This window comes from Leptodactylus fuscus, chromosome 1 (assembly GCF_031893055.1).
Source record: "Leptodactylus fuscus isolate aLepFus1 chromosome 1, aLepFus1.hap2, whole genome shotgun sequence".
NCBI classification, from domain to species: domain Eukaryota; kingdom Metazoa; phylum Chordata; class Amphibia; order Anura; family Leptodactylidae; genus Leptodactylus; species Leptodactylus fuscus.
The window spans coordinates 217,040,518-217,067,371 of NC_134265.1; the positions used below are offsets into that span (position 1 = coordinate 217,040,518).

At 45.7% G+C, this 26,854-nt stretch overlaps 1 protein-coding gene across 1 annotated transcript in view; it reads right to left on the bottom strand.

The window, feature by feature from the left end:
- The window catches only part of ARHGEF18 (Rho/Rac guanine nucleotide exchange factor 18), a 272,094-nt gene that overhangs the window by 134,161 nt on the left and 111,079 nt on the right, over nucleotides 1–26,854 (bottom strand). The window contains 1 exon segment of the mRNA XM_075283699.1: nucleotides 8,158–8,317. Coding sequence (XP_075139800.1) covers nucleotides 8,158–8,317 — 160 coding nt within the window.

Consider the following 26,854-nt stretch of genomic DNA (forward strand, 5'->3'; position numbering starts at 1 on the left):
TGCTCCGGCGGGCCAGTCCGACCCTGCCTGCCAGCAAAGTCTGGAGCATTGCTTACTTGCCTTCACTACTCAGTGTCTGTCTCAGACTAGTTGGGTAGTGGTGCCCGGTGGGTGTTGAAATGTGGGAGCTGAATCTAGGTTAAAACAGCAGGACACTGGGGCACCGTACGGTGAACGCGATAAAAAAAAAAAAAAGTCACAATGTGCAAATTAATATATTTTGGTAACTTTGCTTTCCTCAAAATATAACAATAAAAAGTCATCATAAAGTCAAACATACCAAACAATGGTACCAATAAAAAGTACAACTTGCCCTGCAAATAAAGAGCCCTGATATATATTGTCAACAGTACAATAAAAAAAAAGTTATAGGCGTCAGAATACAGTGACCCCAGGAAAATCGTTCATTTTCAAAAAGTGACATTTTATTTGTAAAAGCAGTACAAAGCTGCTGGGTCTTTTTTTTTAAAAAAAAAACTCGTTTTATTGAAGGAGGTGTAACAAATTGAACAATACAATCAGGAGAATACATATACAGAGTAAAAATAAGGGAACAGTAAAAAAAAAGGCATCAAACAAACAAACAGAGATCGGCCACAGCGCCATCCCCACCCACGCCCGACCATACCGCACACAAGAGAGAGAACAAGAACAAAACACCTTGGCGTCAAAAGTCACACAGGGATCCAACCCGAAAGACTCACAGCTCCATTCAGCAAATCAGCCAATAAAGAGGAGAGGGCATGATGTATTTGGAGGAACTGGAAGAATTGGTGGCGAGGAATTTTACGGGAGGCGGCTAAAGAATCAAATGTGACAAAAATACCCTGCACATATAAGTCCGACAGAAAGGACACACCAAAACGGGACCAAGATCGGGCATCAGCAGGTAACTTATACAGGTCAGGCAGACTAGAATTGTCCCATAGGGGGGTCTCCGCAGGGGTGTCAGAATAGGAAGACACCGCCTGGGCCTGTTGCCAGACCCGCGCCGCCAGAGTGTGGAGGGGCAAAAGCTTGCCTCTAAACAATTGAGGGCGAGCCAGCACCGGCCACAAAATACGCAAGTCCAGGTGGTGAGCCAAATGCGCCTCAGGGCCCTGAGACTCCGAGGAAAGCCAAGGCTTAAGGAAACGAAGCTGGCCGGCTAAATAGTAAAGGAACAGGTCAGGAAGAGAAGCCCCCCCCAAAGCTGTTTCGGCCTCTGGAGGGCAGCCAATCTCAGTTTGGGTCTGGAGTGGCCCCACACAAAGGAAGACATCAAAGATTCTAGCTGTTTAAAAAACCGGAGAGGCACAGGCACAGCTGAATGACTCAAGACATACAAGCATTTGGGTAAGACGATCATCTTAATCAAATTAATCCGACCCGCTACAGACAGGGGCAGAGAAGCCCAAGTATGGAACTTAGCTCTAAAGTATGAAATAAGCGGGAATATATTCAGGTCTAAAAACTTCCCATGGTCGCTAGAGAGTATTATACCCAGATACTTGCAGGAAGATACTACCGGCAATCCACATAACATTCCACCCCCCACCGCCGCTGAAGCATGGCCAATATGCATGTAAGAAGATTTGGCCCAATTGGTACGTAAACCGGAATAATTGCCAAATTCATCTATGAGCGCCATGGCGCGGGGCAAGGATACAGAAAGGTCAGACATGAAGAGGAGGAGGTCGTCAGCATATAGTGCGACTCTTTCTTCTCGAGGGCCAATGAGTATTCCCCGATAAACAGGGTCTCGTCTAAGGAGAATGGCTAGGGGCTCCACAGCTAAAGCAAACAGCAGCGGTGAGAGTGGACAGCCCTGCCGTGTGCCTCTACCTAAGGAGAAGTATGGAGAAAGTGAACCATTAATAGATAACGCTGCCCTAGGGGCATGATATAAAAGGGACACCCAAGTCATGAAGCCATCACCAAACCCATATCTACGTAAGGACTGCAAAAGAAAAGGCCATTCAACTGAATCAAAGGCTTTGGTCACATCAAGGGAAGCTAATGCCCAATCGCCAGAAGAGACCGATCCAATCTGGGTCACCACCTGGACTCGTCGCAAATTATCAGATGTAGATTTACCTGGCATAAAACCTGCCTGATCCAGATGGACCAAATCCAGGACTACCGAGTTAAGTCGGTTAGCTAACATTTTAGCCAGTAATTTGTAGTCAACATTCAACAAACTTATAGGTCTGTATGAGCCACAGTCCAGCGGGTCCTTGTCAGGTTTAAGAATTAATATAATAGTAGCATCATAGAAGCACGCCGGGAGACCATGGTCCGCAAAGGCCGACTTATAACACTCCAGCAGCACAGGGAGAAGCAAATCTTTATACTAGGCGTATACCTCCACCGGAATGCCATATGGGCCCGGAGATTTCCCCGTTGCCATACCTGACAGCGCCTCCGTCAACTCCTCCAGAGTGAAGGGGGAGTCCAAAAAAGCGCGCTGCTCAGCAGACAAGGTGGGAAAAGGAATGGAATCGAGATAAGTAGACATCTCTAGATCGCTAACCCTGAGTTTGGAATAATACAGCTCACTGTAGTATTGGTGAAATCTATCATGGATATCTTGGCTATTGGATACAGTGTCACCCGTGTCCGAGCGCACACGAAGGATAGCAGGGGAAGCTGTATTCTGGTGCACCAGGTGGGCTGGTAAACTGCTCGATTGATTGCCCAATTCATAAAACCTCTGCTTATTAAAGAACAGGGATCTGGGGCCACACGGTGGCTCAGTGGTTAGCACTGCAGCCTTGCAGCGCTGGAGCCCTGGTGTTCAAATCCCGCCATGGGCAAAAAACCATCTGCAAGGAGTTTGTATGTTCTCCCCGTGTTTGCATGGATTTCCATCCCATATTCCAAAAAAAGACATACTGATAGGGAAAAATGTACATTGTGAGCTCTATGTGGGGCTCACAATCTACATTTAAAAAAACAAAACAAAGAAAAACAGGGATCTACGAGCTTTATCATGTCTACCCGCATGTAACCATTGAGATCTAGTCTCGTCAGTTGGGTTGGCAACATATGCCGCCTCTAGATCGGTACACTGGGTAGCCAGGGTAGTCTCCAGGTGTGAAGAATCTCTGTTGATAAAAGAAATGGAAGAATTAATGCAGCCTCTAAGGTAAGCCCAGGGGTGAACCTGCCGCCCAAGGCGAACCACAGAAAACCGCACCCCCCCCAGGAGGAGGGGGCGGAGTGGAGGGGGTGTGGTGGAGGGGGTGGGGCTAAGTGAAGGGTCGGGGCTTAGCGGCATTCGCAGGCAGAGAGCAGGCACGGAGAGGACCTGCTCTCTGCCTGAGCGTGAGGGGAGACTGCTGGAGCAGCGCTGCTCCAGTGGCCTCCCCAATCCACCGCTCGGTGCTAAGCCAGTCCAGGACAGCTTGTCCTGGACTGGCTTAGGTAAGCAAAAATGCCGCCCTCCCTGGGGCCCTGGCATAGCGCCGCCTGAAGCGGTCGCTTTAGGTCGCCTCATGGGAGGTGCGGCACTGGGTAAGCCTTAGTGGTTTCCCAAAAAAGGGATGGGGGAGTTAATCTCCAGAAACACCTGAAGTTGGTCGGGAATCCTATCATTAGGTAAGAACAATTTGAGCCAGAAAGGGTGTAAGCGACTGCTCCGGTGCTTCCTAACAGTATCACCATGGTTCAGCGTAACTAACAGAGGAGAGTGGTCAGAGACCGCCCTAGGTAGGTAGGATGCTGAGTGTAAAATAGAACATGCTTTCACATTCCCAAAGACATAATCTATACGGGACAGAGCGTGTCTATGGGCGGAATGACAGGAGAAGACTTTAGAGTCAGGGAACAGTATCCTCCACAAGTCCTGCCAACCTAGCTCCTGGACCAACCGCGCCATAGGAGTGGGGCGAGAGGAGGGCGGAGGATCCGAACTAGCATGAAACCTGTCCAGAGCATTATTCATCACTTTATTAAAGTCTCCTAGGCAAAGCACTACTGCGCCAGGAAATTTAGATACAAATTGGGCCGCCATTTGGAGCACAGAGAGGTCAGACTTAGGAGGCAAATAGACACCCAGAATTACATACAAAGTCGAGTCAATCCATGCCTGAACATACACATACCAGCCCTCAGGATCTCTTAAGACTACGATGCACTAAAACAGACACTCCCCTAGAGAAAGTAGTATGCATGGAGTGAGCGGCCCATTGAACCCAAGATTTCTGTAGCCATTTGGCATTGTCAGACACTAAGTGGGTCTCTTGGAGACACACAATATGAGGATTAATTTGTCTAAGCTGGGAGAAAATAGTGGAGCGTTTACGCAGACTGCCCATTCCCCTTACATTCCAGGACAGAACATTAAGTGACGCCATAACAGACTATGATGCAATAAGTACAAGTCAGAGACATCAGGGCACAGGGACAAGACAGCGCGTGGCAGATCAGAAACCAAAGAAAAACAGAAACATAACATAACGGTACACCCACAAGAGGTGTAAAAAATTGTGCAAACAGTCTCAGAATACTGGACATACCAGCATCGTGGCTGCAACAACGGGGGAGAAAGCGCACCCAATACTGATGGCGTCCTGGGCGCTCTCTCAAGAAAAATAGCGCAGTGAAGCTAAATGAAAACACGCAGCAGAGCCAAAAGTACAAAACCATAACAATTTAGGCACATAAGGCACCTGGGCCAACCAAAACAGCAACGCTGGGTCATTTTTAATGCCGTAAAAACAAAATGCGAAAAACTATGATAGTTTGTTAGTGTGTTATTTCACATGGACCCCCAAAATATATATATCCCAAATGGTGGCAAATGAAAGTACAACTCATCATGCAAAGAATAAGCCCTAACATAGCTATGTGGACTGAAAATAAAACAAATATTTGAAAGTGGGGGAGTGAAAATATGGAAAAAGTCACCAAGCACCAACGTACAAACTACCCTGCATTTGGGGTTGAGCGATCGGGATCAGAAAAGATTGAGTAAATTTCACGATCACGATCGGAATTCCGATCCCGATCTTTTTAAGCGGGATCGAGGTCGGAGGTTATTTCCCACAATGCTTTGCTACTGGCCAAGCATTGTGGGAAAAGCTAACAATGCTAGCTAGGTCCCATAGGAATGAATGGATGCAGCAGGCACACAGCCTGTGCCGGCGTCTGGCCGCTTAAGCCCCTGTGTGCCGGCTGCGTCCATTCAGTCTAATGGGAGACTAGCTAACATCTCTAGTATCTTAAGGCTTGGTTCACATATAAGCGCATGGGCCCCATAGACTATAATGGGAACGGTGTGCTTGAACTGCACAGCGCTTGCAGTTGTGCTTGTGTTCCTTCCGTAGGGGTCCGCATGCGGACTCTTACAGATGGAACACATCAGCATATGTGAACCGAGCATACCACTTACCTGCAAAGAAGCGCTGCCGCTAGTCCGGTCCCTGCTGTTCTCGCTCCTGTTCTCGCCTCGCTGCCCCCACCTCCCAGGTTAGTGTTACAGACCTAGGAAGAACGCAGGGCTTGTGGCTCAGGAGAGTGTGGGCAGGTACTGGGTGGGGAACACTCACGTCTCCCCGCCCTGTACCTGCCCACACTCTCCTAAGCCACAAGCCCCGCCTTCTTCCTAGGTCTGTAACACTAACCTGGGAGGCGGGGGCAGCGCTTCTGTGCAGGTAAGTGGACACCAGGGGGGACTAAGTAGTCAGAGGATTTTTTTTTAATCACTACAAAGCGTGGAGTCTAACAATTAAAGCGTTAAATTTTTAGACTCCATGCTGTGTAGTGAATAGGATTGTTTTTAAAATCCGATCTTCGATTATTAAAAAAAAATCCCATTGACTTGAATTGGGATCGGGTTCGAATGGAAAATGATCAGAAATCGGATTTTAAAAACGATCCTGAAATCTCAAGATCGGCTCAATCCTACCTGCATCTTTAAGTGGTTAAAGGGAGTCTGTCAGCAGGAAAATGGTATCAAGTAATAACAGTGCCTTGTAGAGAGGTTTCTACACTTTCCAAAGATGTCCTTCTTTATACTGCATAACAACTCTATTTTCATAAAATTCATGATTTTTTTTTAGCTGAAAAGGGCTTTAGGAGCAATTGTTTTCCTGCTGGGACTTAACTCTCTGCTCTAGATAATTGCCCCTAACTGCCACCCATCAATGCCACCCAGTTGCATGAGTGTCATATTCCACTTTATCACAGTTTGTCTGCAGTCTGAGTCAATAATCTAGAACAGAGAGCAAATCCCTGGCATGAGATGGCAGGCACGTCCCTAATTTTCATCCAATTGGTGGGTTAAAAAAAAATCATACTAACCCCCCTATACTTATATATTTTCTGAAAGCAGATATCTGCAACATTGTTAAAATACCACTTAGTGCTGTATACAAACAAGTGTATGTTTTTTTAAAAAAAAATAAAAAAAAAATAATAATAATAATAATAAATGCAAATAAATATATATTAGTTGCAAAAAGTGTAAACCTAGAAAATTTTTATATGTACAGATCTTAATAAAATCACCAGAACTGGAAGGAACAAAAAATATCCTGTTAGGCTAACGACCTTAGAAATAGCAGCTATTTTATAGTACAGATTTTGCAGCGTTATTTTTTTAGCTAAAGCCAGGAGGGGATTGAAGGAAAAGTAGAAGTATAAGTACTTCCTTTATATCTCTCATTCCTTTTGTAGCATCTCTTGGCTTTGGCTCAAAAAGTGCAGTAAAATCCAAAACAAAAAAGCTGTTTTTCTGCAACGTGGGGCCTCAACCTTGCACTAAAAAAGTATCACCCTATAAGATGCAAAGGGATTACACAGCAAGAAGCAAGTGTAACCCTAAACCCTATATTAAAGAGGACCTTTCACCATATTCTGAATTCAGCGCACTGTCGGCTTTCCCGATCCGTGCCTGGTGTAAAGCGCTATCGGTCCCGGTACCGTAGCGCTTTACAGTCAGAAGGGCGTTTCTGACCATTAGCCAGAGACGTCCTTCTGCCTCGCGGCGCCAATCGCACTGTGCTGTGGAGCCGGGAGGAACTCCCCCCTCCCGCTCCTGATAATGCTCGTCTATGGACGAGCTGTGTGAGCAGAGGGAGGGGGCGTTCCTCCCGGCTCCACAGCACAGCGCGATTGGCGCCGCGAGGCAGAGGGACGTCTCTGGCTAATGGTCAGAAACGCCCTTCTGACCATAGAAGAGCTACGGTACCGGGCCGTAAGCTCTTCACACCGGGCACAGATCGGGAAAGCCGACAGTGCGCTGAATTCAGCGCACTGTCAGCTTTCTGGCAGTATATAGAACTGCCTGTGCCCGGATATGGTGAAAGGTCCTCTTTAAAGTAGACAACTGAAACTTACATATGTTTCAAAGGGTTATCAATAGCCATGTCCACCTTCATGTAATTTTGTGCCAAACACAAATAGCTATTTGAAAAAATGCACTAAAACATATATTTGCATCTAAAACTCATTCAATCTTACTCACATATAAAATAATAAAGCAAGGTGTACAAAATTTATATTCATAATTCTGAAAAACACTGACAGAGAAGACAAGCAATATTTTGCTGCCTTCCACTAATATTTTAAACATCTATATTACACACAACACACCGTTACTATGAATCTACTTTTTTTGAGAGTGCACAGCATACTGCGAATAAAAATGCTGTTTACCATTTCACATATACAACCACTTTCAGCAAATAAAGATGACAAATAAAAATTGCACAAAAACTCAAATTTGCAAATAAAGTGCATGCTCAAGCAACCCCTCTCTGCAAACAAAATGCACTTTCCAAAAAAACCTGCAAGATGTGAGGAATTTGTACACACCACATATATATTTACAGGGGTGGGTGTTAAGGAAACGCCAAAATTGCAGAAATGCGCCAACCAATTTTGTACATGCAGATCAAATAGGGGCTTACATACAAATGTCATTTTCTATCCCCCTATAAAAATTGTAACTCTAATGAGTAATTATAATTTTTATATCTACACAAGGAAACAGTGAGTATTTAGCACTGCTATGGATGTACTTGCAGATAATTTTTGGAAGCTGTATAACCCCTTTAATTCTGTGGAAATTGTTAGTTCTGCTTACCATGCTAAAAACTGAGGTTAAAGATGAAAATGAAATGTGGCAGTGCCCACCCTTCCAGCAAACAAGCACAAGCAGTGCCTACTCACGCATGCATTGTAGTCCACTCCCATTTACAAGTGACCTGGTGCATAAAGTGCATTTGGCGTGACTTGAAAAGCAGCCTGGCACCAGGTTATGCCCATTGGCATTTATCCATTTGTCCTTTGGATCTCTGCCTTTCTCTTTCAGCTGCTCTTTCATCTTACCCTAGAAGATAAAAGAGTGATAATAATAATGCACGGTTGTATCAGAAATGGAATTATTTATTGGTTCAATTGGCAATACATATGATTTTATCCGTTTTTTTATACAATTGTAAAACATTTAAACACTCTGTGAATATTGTCTTTTCTTAATATGTAAGACTGCATGGTCAATGGGGTCTGCTGAACTCCATGTGTTAATGCTGTTTTAATGTACACCTCTTAGTAGTTCGGGTCCTCCAACAGACCCAAACAATGGGGAGGCAATGCTAGAGGAAGGCCATAGCGGCGCTCAGCAGTTAGAGAGAAGAGCGGAAGTAATTAGGGGATGGGTTAAAAGGCCAGCGCAGCTTCCAGGAGTCCGTTGTGGCTCAGGAAGCGGTAGTGTCCCACCTGTCCTTATTTAAAATGATTTTGGAGTGTGTTGAGTTTTTCTCTGTCATAGCAATGGTGTTGGCAGGGTGAAAGGGGTGGGGGAGGGGGTGTTCATGGTGTTGGTTAAAATTCCAGGGGGACAAAACATTGTGGTTAGATTTCCCCTAAAATTAATGGCATGTGGCCTGGCTGTTTTTGGGATCCTGCTGACGCTGGGTTCACACCAGCATTCGATCTCCGTTTTCTGCATGCAGAAGACGGAAACCTGTCATGCCAAGTCCGGCCGTGAGCTCCGGTGAGCGTTTTATGCGCTCCATGGCGAAACCGTGTTTTTTTTTTTTTTTACAAACCGGACACAGAGTACTGCATGTCCGACTCTGTGTCTGGTTTAAAAAAAAACGGTTACGCCACGGACCGCATAAAACGCTCACCGGCGCACACTGCCGGAGACTTTTCAAGCCCATTTCCGCCTGCAGAACAGAGTACGGGCGCAGATGGGAACGAGCCCTGAGTGGTGTCTCAGGGAGTGGTTATTAGTTTGGTTGTGTAGCCATCTGTAATTTATGGTGCTCCTGAGTCATTTATATATATTTATTTTTGGGCTTTGACCCGACCTGTTATTTATTTGTTTTTTTGTTAATAAAATGGCTGCTGTAGTGTTGGGTTTTTTTATGTAGATTGTGAGCCCCACATAGGTCTCACAATGTACATTTTTTTTCCTATCAGTAATTGGAGTATGGGATGGAAATCCACACAAACACGGGGAGAACACACAAACTCCTTGCAGATGGTTTTTTTTTGCCCTTGGCAGGATTTGAACCAAGGACTCCGGCACTGCAAGGCTGCAGTGCTGACCACTGAGCCACTGTGTGGCCCCATGTTGTTTTTTAATGGTGGTGAATGGTTGGGTTTGGGAGGGGGTGGGGTTCATTGGTAAGTATGCGGCAGTACAGCTGGTTAAAAAGGCGCAGTTCTATGCAACCAACATCTTTATTGCCAATGTCATGTGAACATAACGTAAACTAATAGTATACTTTTTTTATATTATATAGTGTAATTTGTATAAAGAAACAAGTTTCTTTATACCAATATCTCTTATTTTTTGTATATATAAAAATTAGTTTGTCTGTCTGTCTGTTCTTTATGCGAGACCAAACAACTGCACCGATCCTCACCAAATTTGGCGCCCAGGTACATCAGGTGTTCGGGAAGGTTTTAGACTGGGTCTCAGTTCTCAGGACGTACTGTTTCTGAGATACAGAATTCCCAAAAAATGACCTGCATTAGCCAATACAAGGTAAGGTGGTCATATAGATGGTATGTCGAAAGATTAGCCAATACAAGCCTGCAAATCTTACACTCATATTCCAACTGCCATGCATACGGTCACATGTCCCTTATGAGCCAATAGAAGGTCACAGGCACTTAGTCTCCACATGCACAAAGCTGTATTTCAGGTTTCCATAAAAACCCCGCCATTTTTCCACACTACACCCTTGGCAGAGTGGTGCGTGCTGTGCGCATGTGTAGAGATGTAGCAGAGTAGTGTGCGCTGTGTGTGTATATAGAGATGTAGCAGAACTGTGTGTATGTAGAGATGTAGCAGAGCTGTGTGTGCTGTGTATGTAGAGATATAGCAGAGCATTGTATATAGAGAAGTAGTAGAGCTGTGTGTGTATTATTGCACTGACAGTCCCTCTCCTTTGGTTTTCAGGATACGGCAAAATATGTTGTGGAGCGGGGAGGAACGCCCCCCTCCCGCTCCTGATAATACTCGTCTATGGACGAGCTGTGTGAGCAGAGGGAGGAGGCGTTCCTCCCCGCTCCACAGTACAGCGCGATAGGCGCCGCGAGGCAGAAGGACATTCCTGGCTAACTGTCAGAAACGCCCTTTTGACCATAGAAGAGCTACGGTACTGGACCATAAGCTCTTCACACCGGGCACAGATCGGGAAAGCCGACAGTGCGCTGAACTCAGCGCACTGTCAGCTTTCCGGGAGTATATAGAACTGCCTTTGGGAAAAATGGTGAAAGGTCCTCTTTAAGTGAGTTGCACCTTGCACCAGCAGAGTTTTTTGCCCTTTGGGTTAGTTGAGCCTTTAACCAGCAGATATTTGTTGGCCCTTTGGGTGAGTTGAGTCTTGCAGCAGCAGAGTGTTAGCCCCTATAAAATTGTTAGCCCATAAAACAGTGGTTCCAAAACCATCACTCTCATTGTGTGGGATTGATGCAGTGGATTGGAGTGAGGACCCAGACTTTGACCTTGATTTTGATTGTGAAATTGATAACAATTTGGCATCAAGTCCTGGGGGTAACTTTTATTTAGAGGGCCGCAAAGGTGGAGAATTGGCTGCAACAACTACTACTACAACTACTCTAATATCGGACTCTACATTACCTCTACAGGGTTCTGATCAGGTGTTAATAGTCCAAACAACATGCTTCAGTACTTTAGCTGTAGATCAGAAACCAATTTTCCTTCTGACACCAGATTTAACCAAGCTTCACCATCATCATCCTGCTGAGATGGAGCCACTAAAGGAAACCTTGCCTTCCAAGGCATGTTCTGGAGCTGTGACTGAGCCAAATCTAAACACAGAGTCATTTGGAACTGAACAAAATTCAAAGTGTCAAAAGACTTTAGAGACTGTTGAAAGTAATGGGATCCAGAATGAGGAGTTCATCACAAGGCTGACAGACCCAACTCCACATGCTGCAGCACAAGCAACCAGCAGTCAGACTAAGGCTGTATTCACACAGAGTAACGCCAGGCGTTTTTTGTGTGCTTTTTGCACATAGCGCTGCGTTAACGCCGCGTAGCGCCGCGTTAACGCCGCGTGTAGGCCGCGTTAACGCCGCGCTATTTTGTGGTGGCGTTGCCCGGCGTTAACGTGGTGCTATGTGCAAAAAGCACACAAAAAATGCCTGGCGTTAATCTGTGTGAATACAGCCTAAGATTGTCTCTTCTTCAAGCAAGGCACAAGTTTCTTTGGAACCACAACAGGAAAAGCCAGTGATTGCCATTGCAGCAGTGCTTAGGCCATCTTTCAGAGCAGTTCATTCAGAGGATTGAATTGGAGAAAAATAAGAACATTTACTGTGATCGAGTCTTCATGCACATTAGTGGGCATTGACAACCTAATGTAGAAGATCCTCATGCTGAGCTGGCCTCATTACTGAAGATCAACCAGGATAATCAGGGCTGGAAATAGCCATCAGATCTTACCGAAAGGAATCACCCTCGGTTTGGAAAGAAGCCATCTAAACGTTTCACCTTTAATGGAGTTGAGCATTGCACCAGCAGAATGCTAGGCCTTTTGGGTGAGTTGAGCCTTTAACCAGCAGAATGTTAGGCCCTTTGGGTGAGTTGAGCCTCTAACCAGTATAGTCTTTGGCCCTTTGGGTGAGTTGAGCCTTGTAGCAGCAGAGTTTTAGTTTTTGGCCCTTTGATTGAGTTGAGCCTCTAACCAGCAGAATGTTAGGCCCTTTGGGTGAGTTGAGCCTCCCACCCTTCTCTTGGGTCCTATTCATTTCACTAGGATGATCTGAAACACGTCATAAGCTTTTTTTTCCTGGCCTCACATTCTTCCATGATTTCCTTCCTTTACAACCAACTCCTCCCGGTGGGACTCATGGCTGCTATGGTGCACCCCTTGCTGGCTTATTTCATTTAGCGGACCTACTTGACCCGATGTCCTTGAAGCTCCAACCTTTTGACTATTTCGCATCTACTTTCCAACTACCTGCTTCAGCATGATTCCATTACCAAGAAATAGCTCAATTCTTGACTGCCCTCTATGGGGCCCCATGGGTTTACACCACTCTGCGAAAGGCCTTATTTCAGTCATTTATAGGTTTCTCTCCTGCTAAAACTTTCATAGTCCTCCTGTAACGTCTCTGCCTGCTCGGGTCACTGCGCCACCCTCTGCTCGCATGCTGCGGTGCAGGAGGCGTGTGCAGTTTGATTCCTTTCTTAGGCTAAGGTCCCACGGGCCGTATCCGCAGCACTAAAGCACTGCGGGAAGAACCACAGCGTGAACACATTGCGTTTCTTTCCACAGTACTTTTAAGAGAAAGTTCACAGAGTTTTCCTCTGCAGACTTTCTCTTAACATTATATTTACGGGAAAGCCGCCGGCGTTTCCGTAGATATAATTGACATGCTGCGATTTGCAAAGCCGCAACGATTTCATCCACAAAGTTGGGATGGGATTCGCATGAATCCCATCCACTTTGCCTGCACTGTACAACGCCGCGATTTTTCCCGCAGCGTCTCCGCTGCGGACAAATCGCGGCGTTTATGTCCTGTGGGGCCCTGGCCTTAAAGTTTTTGGTCTCACTGTGTGAACACGGCTCTAGTTTGGTAATTGATTTTCCACCACACCCGTCTGTTTTCACCTTCATTTCCCTCTGCTCCTCAAATGGTTACATTTAGTCTTGCCCTGTGATTGACAGCCTGCCTTCCTATCAGGTCCAGGGCGGATCAATCCTTCATATTTATGCTTGGCTCACATTCACACTGGTGCTTGCTATTGCCTCATGCTTGCTGGCGTTTCTCTTGCTGTTTAGTTACTTGTATTCTTAATCCTGAACTTGGCTTTTCCTATTGACTATTCTTTTGGACTTCGATTTGGCATTGCATTGCTTGACTGTTACCGAACCGTGGCTAGCCGTCCTCCCTTTGTTGTTGTTTGTCTTGTCTGCGTTTTGTGTGTCACGTATATAGGAAGGGATCGTCTCCAAGTTGCTGCCTATTGCTTAGGATAGGACCAGGCAAGCAGGAAGGGACAGTGGGGGGTTTCAACTTAGGGCTCACTGTCTCTTGTGCTCCTTCCCAGGATTTCCAACAGCTACTGGGGAATTGCTGTCCTAGCAATTCCCTAACACCTCCATAGGAAAAGCACCCATCCCCTATGGAACCCACCCCTGTAGCCTGTATGAAGTCTGAAATTCTTAACTACTACTCTTAATGGTATGGTGGAGGCCTTCCAAACCACCTGGTCTTCGTAGGATATCTACTGTATCTTGCAAGGTCTCTGATACCTTTTTTTTTTTTTTTTTTGGCGCCGCCCCCCTGAGGGGCTTGGCTGCCTTGATGCAGTGCTCCAAGCTGGGAGCAAACTTTTCTTTCCTTTTTCACTCTTTTTCTCTGTATCTTCAAGAATCCGGTAACCAAGCAATCTAGCACTATGAATTAGCAACTATAAATCGAATGGAAGATCCTGTGGAGTATTTTGTTCCTTTTGTTTTCCATTGTAAAGCATGGACAATGACAAGACCTGATTCAGCTGGTTTCCACATGTGCCTGTTACCATCCCCCCAGCTAGGACAGCATGGCTCACCATGTGGCATGAAGGAAAACCTACATGGAAGTGTGGACTTCTTCTTCAAGGAGATGATTTTTGGCGTCTATTGCTGATGCGTGAAGATGCCTACAGCTGACTGGTATTTCTTTCTATTACTGTGGACACGTGGGACTCTGTTACAGCCTGGGAACCTACCATCACCCACCTACCCCAGGAGTTATGGAAGCTTGGTGGATGGTCTCTGACTTCCTTGGGGCAGTAGAACACTGTGGTAAGGAGGAGGAGGGCTTGTGACAAAGGACATTTGGGGCATTTTTTTTTGTGGTTAAAAGGACAATAGTGCTGATACAAGATACCAAACTATCAGCTGTGAGCAGGAGATCTCACTACCTACCAAGAACTACCACATGTTATCATAATAGCTGCATATGTCCCCCCACCTCTGCAAAAATTTCTGCTTGTTATATCTACATGCTGTGACCCCCCCTCCTCGTGTCCTACAACCAAGTCGGCTGTATTATTATTATTATTATTATTATTATTATTAACATCAATCCGCACAGAGAACTAAATGATCCTGCAGTGTGTCTGTGTTTCTTTCTTTTTTAGTTGCTCTGATTCCTAGGATTTCTCTGCCATGAGCTTGTATGTGTTGCTCTCCTGTTATATACTACTGTACCATCTATGAAACTGTATCACTGAAATTTCCCCATTGTGGGACTATTAAAGGAATATCTTATCTTATCTCTTATCTTATCATCTCTTCTCCCATCTCCCTTCTCAGCTTCTTTCCTTTAGATTTCATTGGTCTTTTGTATCCCTGATCTATTGTTATTACTTGTTTGGAACTTGTTTCCATTTGTTTTATGGTCTTTATTTGTATTTCTGTTAACATTTAATAAAAAATTTAAAAAAAAGAATCGAGATTGACAATTCTGACATTATGTGTATCTTTTTTTAAAAAAAACAAACAAAACAAAAAACAATTTCAAGAAAAATAGCAAAAGCAATAAAAACAGCAAAAAGGTGACCTAGTCAGTGAGTATTATACTATAGAACACTGTCCTGCTGTGTACCCATTCATCAGTTTACACCCATATGTGCTTAGAAAATTATTTGTGCATATTCTCCTTTAACATATCATGGGAAAAATGTTTTTTGATTTTCACAGCCCAATTCTGTGAAAACCTGTAGGGTTAAAATAGTCACAATATCCTATAATGGGTCTAATTTCCAAAATGGGGTCACTTTTTGTAGGTTTTTGCCGTTCTTGAATCTCAGCGGCTCCAAAATCTGCCCGTCATCTGCCCTACGTGTATATCTGCACAAGGGAAAAATTACATAACAAATTGTAGGGAAATTTTTTTTCTTTGTAAATGTGTAATGCGCTAAATGAATGTATCAGTGAAAGAAACTGAAATATGTACATTTTGCCTCCATTTTGTTTAAATTCCTCTAAATAGGGTTACCAAACTTCTTTTATGCCATTTAGAATTATTTCAGTATGCAGTTTTGAAAATGTGGTGATTTATGGGATTTCTAAAACAATGGTCGTTCAAAGTCTTCTTAAAAAATGGGATTTGTAAATTGCTGTTTGATTCATAAGCGTATTAATGGCCAAAAGAATTAAAGGATGTTTAAAGTATATGCCAACATAAAGCAGAGATGTTAAAGAGGACCTTTCATCAGATTGGGCACAGGCAGTTCCATATACTGCTGGAAAGCCGACAGTGCGCTAAATTCAGCGCACTATCAGCTTTCCCGATCTGTGCCCGGTGTAAAGCGCTATCGGGCCCGGTGCCGTAGCGCTTTACAGTCAGAAGGGCGTTTCTGACAGTCAGTCAGGAACGTCCTTCTCCACAGCAGCGCCTATCGTGCTGTACAGTGTGAGCAGCGAGGAATGCCCCTCTCCCCTCCTGATAATACTCGTCCGATACTCAGCGTTCCTCCCCGATCACACTTTACAGCGTGATAGGCGCTGCTGTGAAGAAGGACGTACCTGACTGACTGTCAGAAACGCCCTTCTGACTGTAAAGCGCTACGGTATCAGGACCGATAGCTCTTTACCCAGAGCACAGATCGGGAAAGCTGACAGTGCGCTGAATTCAGCACGCTGTCAGCTTTCCAGCAGTATACGGCACTGCCTGTGCCCAATCTGATGAAAGGTCCTCTTTAAATTACATTTATGAACTAATTTGAGTGGTATGACTGTATGAAAAGCAGATCATTTCAAAATTTGAAAATGGCATATTTATGCATTAATTTCACCAAATTCCTTATTTTTTTTATAACTCAACATAAAACATATAACCAAAATTTACCACTAACACAAAGTACAATGTGTCAAGAAAAAATTAAATCTCAATTACTTTAGCAAGTTAAAGCGCTCCAAAGTTATTACTAGATAAAGTGATGTGTCAGATTTGAAAAATAGATCTTTATCTGGTAGTCTAAAACTAGCTACAGCAGCAAGGGGTTAAAGGGTAGTTATCATTGTTTTACCAAATAAATTATATACATTGTTTGGTGAAACTTTATATGATTTTCTAACATAGGGTTAACAGAAGATGTGGTAAAACCTAACCTTTTTGAAATGCAATTAAAATGGGTTATATTACAATAGACCCCTCAATGTCCCCAAACTGAATAGAATGTCCCCTTCAGTGCCCTTACATGTAGTATATTGTCCCTCATACTTAGTAAAATGGTCCCTTCAGTGCTCCACATCTGATGTAAAATAATGATCCTCACAGTGCCCTTCACATATAATATAATGACCCACATGCTGATTGATGTTTAAGGAGCAAGTGGTAAGCTACTTTCATTACTTTCCACTGGGGCAGATTAAGAATACAATGTTCAGAAAGCACAGTCCCTATGTAAGGGGTTTATGGAATAACTGTATCATTTGTCTGATCTTCTGCTGCCATCTACTGCTGAAAGACTAAATTGCAGGGCAAATCTATTCACAAAAGAACCCCCCCTACAGCTCAGAGAAAGATGGTATGTTCCAGAGAGGAAAAGCGTGTGAATACAGGAAGCTGCAGGCAGAAGGGGGACACATGTCATGCTAGGAGGACCTGCTGCAGGCTGCTTTGCCCATTAAGGACTTTCCTTTGCTGAACAAGGACCCTGAGAGACTTCACTATTCCTGCCTTTTGTCAGCTTGTAAACAGAGGTATGTTGGAGTGTGAGTAGAGTGAGGGGCCATACAGCTCGGTCAAGCATTAAAGCAGCTTTGTGTGCTGGAAGACAAAGCAGGCCCTGCCTGGAAGATAAAGCAGGCCCCTGCCTGGAAGATTAATAAGGTGCACCTTGTTACTGACTTACTTTAAGAGAGGCCTCTCCTAGCCAATGCATGCAGGTTCTAACTAAAGACACTAGAGGGGTAACTACCACTATTTGTTGTGCGCACTGTCATATTGAAGTTATATGTTTTGCTTAGCTACTGTATACTTATTTCTTACCTTCTCTCCCGTTCTCATCCCCCTTCCCCTCCTTTCTTTATTAAATTGTTATATATTGTTATTCCGTGGCTCTGTGCAGTTACTGCGTATATCATCACCTGCTTCCCATTACATTTCTGGCGTAGTCGGCAGGATACGCAGTCTGTATTGAGGCATGGAAGGACAGGGGAATGCTGCAGATGGGAATGCACTAGTGCAACCAGAAGGGGATGCACCAAGGCAACCAGATGGGGGAATACCAGTGAGACCTTTATCCCTGGGTGCAATGTTGACCCATATACCAAAATTTCAAGGAGATAATATACCGCTGCATGACTGGGCACAGCGTATGAAAGGCATGTTAAGGGTGGCAGGAGTAACTACAGAAAATCAAGGTGAAATACTGCTGATGGCCCTAGAGGGGCATGCTCAAGATACTGTATTGCTGCGTCCTGAGAGTGAAAGGAGGACACTGGAGCAGGTGGTGAAGATTCTTGAGAGAGTGTATGGTGGGAGACCTGAAACAGGTGATTTGCAGGCACAATTGTTTCATAGATTACAATGTGAGGAGGAAGGGTTGCCACAGTATGCCAATGCACTTCAGAGAATTATGAGGCGAATTCTTGCCGCAGAGCCAGAGCTAGCACAAACTCCCGGATATGCCGATCGCACCCTGCGAGATCAATTTCTTAGAGGACTATACAATCCACTGATTAAAAGCGCCCTCCGGGAACGAATCAGAGTAGAGAAAAAACTGACTTTCCAAGAGATATTAGAAGAGGCAGTCTCACGCACGCAGGCTGAAGACCATGACCCACCGAATAGATGGAGTGAGGTCCGGACGCATAGGGTAGTCCCGAGTGAGGGGCCCAGAGAGCCAAGTCGGCTGGAAAAACAAGTAGATCTTCTGCAAGAGACTGCATTAGCCCTTCAAGAGCAGCTGAAGCTTATGCAATTACAAGCCAGAACGCCAATGACTGAAGTGGTAGCAACAAGACCAGCGGCCGCGCAGCCAAACACTCGCATAGCATCAGAGCAAGAAAAGAGAGACCGGTTTGATCAAAGGCGACAGAGACCCGCTAGAGAATATCAGTGTTGGGACTGTAGAAGGTGGGGCCACATGGCAAGTCGCTGCCCTGAGAAGAGGGGACCCCAGGGGACTCCGACGTTAAACTAGAACCTCCCTCCATAGTTGGGCGTATGGCGGGAGGACAAACGGACAGTATGGGAGATAAATGCCCTGAAGATATAGTTGCAAACACTCCAATGATTACGGCTGAATTTGAAGGGAAGAAAGTGAGATGCCTGCTAGATACGGGGTCTCAGGTGACCACGATGCCAGAACAATTCTTCTATCAACACTTTGGACGGACCATGTCCATTGACAAGAGAGCCCATATCAAGCTGATGGCCGCTAACAATCTACCTATTCCAGTAGTGGGAGTCGTGTGGATGGCGGTGCGTGCTTGTGGCCAAGACTTAGGACAGAAGGGGATTATATTAACGGAAGGACAGTACAACAGGGTGGTGCCAGCCATCATGGGCATGAATATTTTGAAGGAGCTGGATCAGCTGCTTTTCAACAAAGAAGGACCTAATTACTGGAAGCAGACCGCTAATGACAGACCCACGCAGAAAGTTTTCCAGCACCTTATCCGCACCAGCGGTTTGAGGAGGAATGGCGGGAATCGATATCCAGTAGGAAAGATCCGCGTACCAAGGCGGAACAAGATAACTTTACCACCAAATCGAGAGACTGTCCTCACGTTACCTGTTGGGGCGCACCGGAAGCTAGAGGGTATAGAAGTTTTGGTGGAGCCCATATTCCTCGAAGAGGATAGAGTTGATCCATTGGTGGCACGAACTTTAGCCACGGTGAGAGATGGAAGAGTTCCTTTGCAATGTGTGAATACAAGTGATCAAGCCCTCACGCTCACACCGGGTGTCGTCCTGGGACATGTTTATTTGGCGCCTGAAGAAGTAGCAAGTACTGAGACAATTGAGCTGAAACCAATAGAGGGAGAAGCCTGGGCCTTGTCCGTATCCCTTGAAGAAAGAGAGGATCCCACTGAACAGTGGAACAGCCGCATTATCCTAGAACAGATGGGAGCAGACCTCACACCCTTTACTCCTGTAGAGGCCAAAACTATAGAAAATTTTATCTGGGAAAATCAGGCCACGTTCTCTCGACACGAGGAGGACTTCGGTTGTACCGACAAAATTCAACATGAGATACCCACTGGGGAGGCTCCCCCCAGCAGAGAGAGATATCGACAGATACCCCCAAAGTACTATCAAGAAGTAAAGGAATTGCTTGCGCAGATGCTGAAGAGCGGGGTGATACGAGAAAGTCAAAGCCCTTGGGCTGCCCCGATTGTGCTGGTTAAGAAAAAGGATGGGTCCACTCGGTTTTGTGTCAATTACCGCAAACTGAACAGTTGTACAATCCGAGATTCTTACCCGCTGCCCCGTATAGAGGAGTCATTGACCGCCTTGGGAAAAGCCCGTTACTTCTCCTCTCTGGACTTGGCCAGTGGGTATTGGCAGGTCCCTGTGGCAGAGAAAGACAAAGCCAAGACTGCATTCATTGTGCCCATGGGGCTCTTTGAATTCAACCGAATGCCGTTTGGACTGAGTAATGCCCCGGGGACCTTTCAGCGCCTTATGGAAAGCTGTCTAGGAGACAGGAACTTTGAAGCTACCCTGATATACCTGGATGATATCGTGGTATATTCTGCAAGCTTTACACAACATCTAGACCAGTTAGGACAAGTGTTCCGACGCCTGCGGGGACATGGGCTTAAACTCAAGCCTAAGAAGTGTCGAATCTTTCAGAGAGAAATCGAATATCTGGGGCACAAAGTGTCCGAAGCTGGAATACAACCTTCAGATGACAAAGTGAGAGCAGTGCAACAGTGGCCCACACCGACCACATTGAGGGAAGTTCGTGCATTCCTTGGGCTAGCGGGTCATTACCGCCGCTTTATCAAGCACTTTGCGAAGTTGGCAGAACCCTTGCACGAATTACTCAGAGGGACTGCGAGAGGGCCGAAAACACAAAGGATCAACTGGGGACCTCGACAAGCCGAAGCTATGGACAAAATAAAAGAAGCCTTGACCAGCGCCCCTATCCTCGCATATGCAGACTACAATCTTCCCTTCCGGTTATATACCGACGCAAGCCTTTACGGACTAGGCGCAGTACTGTCACAAGTACAAGAGGGCGTTGAACGTGTAATTGCTTACGGCAGCCGTACGTTACGAGAAACAGAACGTAATCCTGTGAATTACAGCTCTTTTCGCTTGGAACTGCTGGCGTTAGTGTGGGCAATCACTGAAAGGTTTGCCGAGTACCTCGCTGGAGCCCGGATTGAAGTATACACGGACAACAACCCCCTGGCACACATCACCACTGCCAAGTTGGGAGCCATGGAGCAAAGGTGGATAGCACGTTTATCCAAGTACGACTACCATGTACAGTACCGCTCAAAACATGAGAACCAAAATGCTGATGCGCTCTCTCGAGTCACCTCAGAAGTTCCTGTGGGAGAAATAGATGAACAATTGGAAGAAGATGAAATTCCAGATTTCCGCAAGTTCACCTCAAAGGTTGTAGAGGCTCGGATTTTGGAAATAACAACAGGAACATCTTCACAGCTACTGGGCCAATCCAGAGAAGAATGGATCAAAGTGCAGTCTTCTGACCCAGAGTTAGTCAGGGTGAGGGAATGGGTGACTCAACAGAGGAAACCAAGCAAGAAGGTACGGGAAGAATTATCACACGAGACCCTCCAGATTTTGAGCCAGTGGGAGAAGTTGTCTGTACAAGAGGGGCTGCTGTATCGCAGAGTGTACTTGGCGGCTGAGCTAGAGGAGCGATGGCAGGTAGTGATACCGCAGAAAATGGCATTACCCCTGGCTCAGGAAGCTCATGAGAAGGGGGCCCACTTTGGACCGGATAACACGTACCAATGGCTGCAAAGGATAGTATACTGTCCCCAACTTCTCCAGACAGTAGAAAAAGCCTGCAAGTTGTGCCGTGCCTGTGAGCTAAGCAAGTCCCTGACACAGAGAGCGCCAACGCAAACCATTGTTACCAAGGAGCCATTGGAAGTGCTTATGATTGACTATCTGAAGATTGGACATTCACATCGGGGCTATCAGTACTGTCTTGTGATGATGGATCATTTCACCAAGTTTGCAGTGACGCCCACCAAAGATCAAACGGCTGCATCAGCTGCGCAAGCCATCAGTGAAAACTTTATCCAAGTGTATGGCTGTCCCAAACGAATACACTCTGATCAAGGGGCCTGCTTTCAGGGCAGTGTCATGAGGGAGCTGCAGAGAATCTATGGCATGCAAAGGTCAAAAACCACTCCGTACCATCCACAAGGAAACGGAGCCTGTGAGAGGTTCAATCGGACTCTATTACAGATGCTACGCACATTAGAAGATGATCGCAAGAGCCACTGGCCCAATTATGTAGCAGAATTGGTGTGGACTTACAATAATCGCGTTCACTCTACCACCGGCTATGCCCCATATGTTTTGTTGTTTGGAAGAACTGGGAAGGGCATCGAGGAATTGAACCTGACTCCCCCTGGGGATAGTGAAAGTCAGAGTGTGGGCTCCTGGATAGACTGCCATCGCAGACGACTGGAGACTGTACATCGCATTGTCACCAAGCGACTACAGGAAAAGAAACACCCGCCACAAAAACCTGCACAAGAAGTTCCGTTCCAACCGGGTGACAAGGTTCTAGTCGCTGAGAAGCGTCCACAACATAAATTGAGTGAGCGCTGGGAAATAGAACCCTACATTGTAGTCAGAAGAACCTTCCCCCATGGACCAGTTTATGAAGTGAAAAATGAGCGAGGGGACCGTACTCGCATTCTCCACCGAAATATGCTAAGGCCCTGTTATTCTGAGGCAAGACCGACTGAAAGCGAAGCTGAGAGCACTCCTGCATCTGTATGTGTCCCCACTGAGGGGGGCTTTGAAGATGAAGAATGGTGGCAGCCTCCAACCAACCCAGTCGACTGGGAAGCATCGCCTGACAGAGAACCAGGAGATGTAAACCTTGAAGACAGCCTCCTTCCTCCATCTAATCCAGATGCAGGTGCCACTCCTGCAGAAGATGATCTGACCTTTGCCAGAGCCAGCAATGAGAATGCTGTGACCCATGATATGGCTCAGACCACGAGAGAAGTGGCCATGGCTCCACGTAGAACTGAGAGGGCCAATGCTGGTATTCCCCCTGAAAGGTATTTGGCAGATGAGTTTGTGTATACTGTTAATAGGGTTGATTATAAAGTATTGACCCCCAAACACCAGGTTGGGAGGCCGAGCAGAAGGTGCTTTCGCATGACCCTATGTAAGGCGTCCAAGGAAAGTATCGACCGGGACGGCCGATGTCAAAGAGGGGGGGCATGTAAGGGGCTTATGGAATAACTGTATCATTTGTCTGATCTTCTGCTGCCATCTACTGCTGAAAGACTAAATTGCAGGGCAAATCTATTCACAAAAGAACCCCCCCTACAGCTCAGAGAAAGATGGTATGTTCCAGAGAGGAAAAGCGTGTGAATACAGGAAGCTGCAGGCAGAAGGGGGACACATGTCATGCTAGGAGGACCTGCTGCAGGCTGCTTTTCCCATTAAGGACTTTCCTTTGCTGAACAAGGACCCTGAGAGACTTCACTATTCCTGCCTTTTGTCAGCTTGTAAACAGAGGTATGTTGGAGAGTGAGGGGCCATACAGCTCGGTCAAGCATTAAAGCAGCTTTGTGTGCTGGAAGACAAAGCAGGCCCTGCCTGGAAGATAAAGCAGGCCCCTGCCTGGAAGATTAATAAGGTGCACCTTGTTACTGACTTACTTTAAGAGAGGCCTCTCCTAGCCAATGCATGCAGGTTCTAACTAAAGACACTAGAGGGGTAACTACCACTATTTGTTGTGCGCACTGTCATATTGAAGTTATATGTTTTGCTTAGCTACTGTATACTTATTTCTTACCTTCTCTCCCGTTCTCATCCCCCTTCCCCTCCTTTCTTTATTAAACTGTTATATATTGTTATTCCGTGGCTCTGTGCAGTTACTGCGTATATCATCACCTGCTTCCCATTACACCTATATTCATGCCAAAGATCCCTGTGGCAGAATAATGCCCCATAGTGGCCCCCGCACAGTACAATGTCCCATAATGGCCCTCATATAGTATAATATTGCATAGTAGCCTCATGCAATTTAATGTCCTGTAGTGGCTCCTTACAGTATATTGTCCGATAGTGGCGCTCACACAGTATAATGCCCCAGGGATTTGGGGTTTGTCCATACCCAAAGTTTTGGGGATTTGCCATCCACAAACTACTATTCAGAACTAATATTATACATATTGTAAGCCGATGGCTGGTCAGATAATGGAGGGGTGTACAACTCACCCAGACTACTCAGGTGGGTGAGATGAGAAAACGCCAGAAAGAATGGTTCTCAGCAGATACTTTAGTCTGATGAGTGTTATTTCAAAGTTCTGTTTATTGGACTGGATTTTTAGGAATGGCAGGTAGGTTGGTAGTGGGACCTGTCATTCCACCCCCTCCAGTCCACACTTTGCGCTTGTTCCTGCAGCGACTCAGCTGTTGAGAGTCTCCTCATCAAGGAGGCTTAAGAAGCCAGCTCCAGCAGCAGACTTTTGGCAGAGCTTGGCTGGAGTGCCAAACAGAGAGGTCATATTTTTGGAGCTGTGTCCTGAATGATTTTACTGGCTTTTGGATTTCTGCTACTCTAGGTGAGGTAACTATTCTATGTTTAGTTAGGCCTAGCCGGGCAGGTATTTATTTTTGTATTGTTTCCTTTTGTTGTTGCACTATATTTTTGAGTTAAAATAAAACTCTACCTTTGTTTTGGACTAAAGAAACTAGACTTGTGTGTCTATGCCACCCCACCTAGCAACCCCAGACCCTGACAATATCTTCAGAGTATAATTAGTGGAGGCCCAGGTGAGGTATATAAACATAGCAAACAGGGTTACTCACCTCCCTTGGGCTCCAGCATGGGTCTCGGTCCTCTTCAGCCTCTTCCAACCTCCCAAGTAACATCAGAAGAGAATGGGTGCCCATACTGGAGTCCAGGGGAGGTAAGTAACACTGTTTGTTATGTTAACTTGCCTTCCCTGGGCCTCTGCTAATTATACTTTGAGGGTCTAAAGACACCCCAGGGTATAATAGTAGTTTGTGTGGGCTCTCACTGCAGTGCATACCACAAGGCTTGTGGGGCACCTCCATTACCTTTGATATTTTATATCTCTAATGATTTCAAGTTAGGAAGATATGCATATGGATAGGAATGAGTTCTGGCTGTTATTTTCAAGACGTTTTAGCTCAGAGTTTCGGGGGTTATGTAATCTTAGAGTGTGGCAACAGACCACAAGGACGGATAGTGCTTGGTTTTGACCCTTCCCTGACTATTTAGTACAACCAATGTATTATTATTAGTGATGAGCGAGTAGTATTCGATCGAATACCTCGCCGGCATAGGAATGCGTGTAACCGGCCGAACGCCAAGGGGTTAAACACATCTGGTTGATGGAGATAGATGTTCATGGCTCATTCCAGTACAGTGAATCAGAGCTGTGTCTTGTAACATGCTGAACACCTGTTTGATCTTCACATGGCCAGGATAGATTTTTATCCTCTAGAACAGGGGTAGGGAACCTTCGGCTCTCCAGCTGCTGTGAAACTACAACTCCCATCATGCTCCATTCACTTTCATGGGAGTTCCAAGAACAGCAGAGCAAGTATGCATGCTGGGAGTTGTAGTTTTGCAACAGCTGGAGAGCCGTACGTTCCCTACCCCTGCTCTAGAAGTAAACGCTGCAAGTACAGAGATGACTCTTAATCTGATCAATGTATAGACAAATAAATACATCAATATCTAAATATCGTACATCCATAAATAAATAAATGATCATAAAGACACATAATATTCCATAGTTGTAACTGCCTTAACAATCTATGCCAGTATAAGTGAATATAGTTTAGGGCCCTCTCAGGGTCCAGGTCCATGTAGCAACTGCTACCTTTGTACCCCCTATAGCTACACCCCTGTATTTAAGAAGGAAACGGAATTCTAATATTGTGTTTGTTTTCACAAGATATTTTGTCTATGCATTAATGTGCCTATACTGTAGATTTTTTTTTTTTTTTGATTAGTGATGATATAATGAGTAGAGATGAGCGAACACTAAAATGTTCGAGGTTCGAAATTCGATTCGAACAGCCGCTCACTGTTCGAGTGTTCGAATGGGTTTCGAACCCCATTATAGTCTATGGGGAACATAAACTCGTTAAGGGGGAAACCCAAATTCGTGTCTGGAGGGTCACCAAGTCCACTATGACACCCCAGGAAATGATACCAACACCCTGGAATGACACTGGGACAGCAGGGGAAGCATGTCTGGGGGCATAAAAGTCACTTTATTTCATGGAAATCCCTGTCAGTTTGCGATTTTCGCAAGCTAACTTTTCCCCATAGAAATGCATTGGCCAGTGCTGATTGGCCAGAGTACGGAACTCGACCAATCAGCGCTGGCTCTGCTGGAGGAGGCGGAGTCTAAGATCGCTCCACACCAGTCTCCATTCAGGTCCGACCTTAGACTCCGCCTCCTCCGGCAGAGCCAGCGCTGATTGGCCGAATTCCGTACTCTGGCCAATCAGCGCTGGCCAATGCATTCTATTAGCCCGATGAAGTAGAGCTGAATGTGTGTGCTAAGCACACACATTCAGCACTGCTTCATCACGCCAATACAATGCATTAGCCAGTGCTGATTGGCCAGAGTACGGAATTCGGCCAATCAGCGCTGGCTCTGCTGGAGGAGGCGGAGTCTAAGGTCGGACCTGAATGGAGACTGGTGTGGAGCGATCTTAGACTCCGCCTCCTCCAGCAGAGCCAGCGCTGATTGGCCGAATTCCGTACTCTGGCCAATCAGCGCTGGCCAATGCATTCTATTAGCCCGATGAAGTAGAGCTGAATGTGTGTGCTAAGCACACACATTCAGCACTGCTTCATCACGCCAATACAATGCATTAGCCAGTGCTGATTGGCCAGAGTACGGAATTCGGCTAATCAGCGCTGGCTCTGCTGGAGGAGGCGGAGTCTAAGGTCGGACCTGAATGGAGACTGGTGTGGAGCGATCTTAGACTCCGCCTCCTCCAGCAGAGCCAGCGCTGATTGGCCGAATTCCGTACTCTGGCCAATCAGCGCTGGCCAATGCATTCTATTAGCCCGATGAAGTAGAGCTGAATGTGTGTGCTTAGCACACACATTCAGCTCTACTTCATCAGGCTAATAGAATGCATTGGCCAATCAGCGTTGGCCAATGCATTCTATTAGCTTGATGAAGCAGAGTGTGCACAAGGGTTC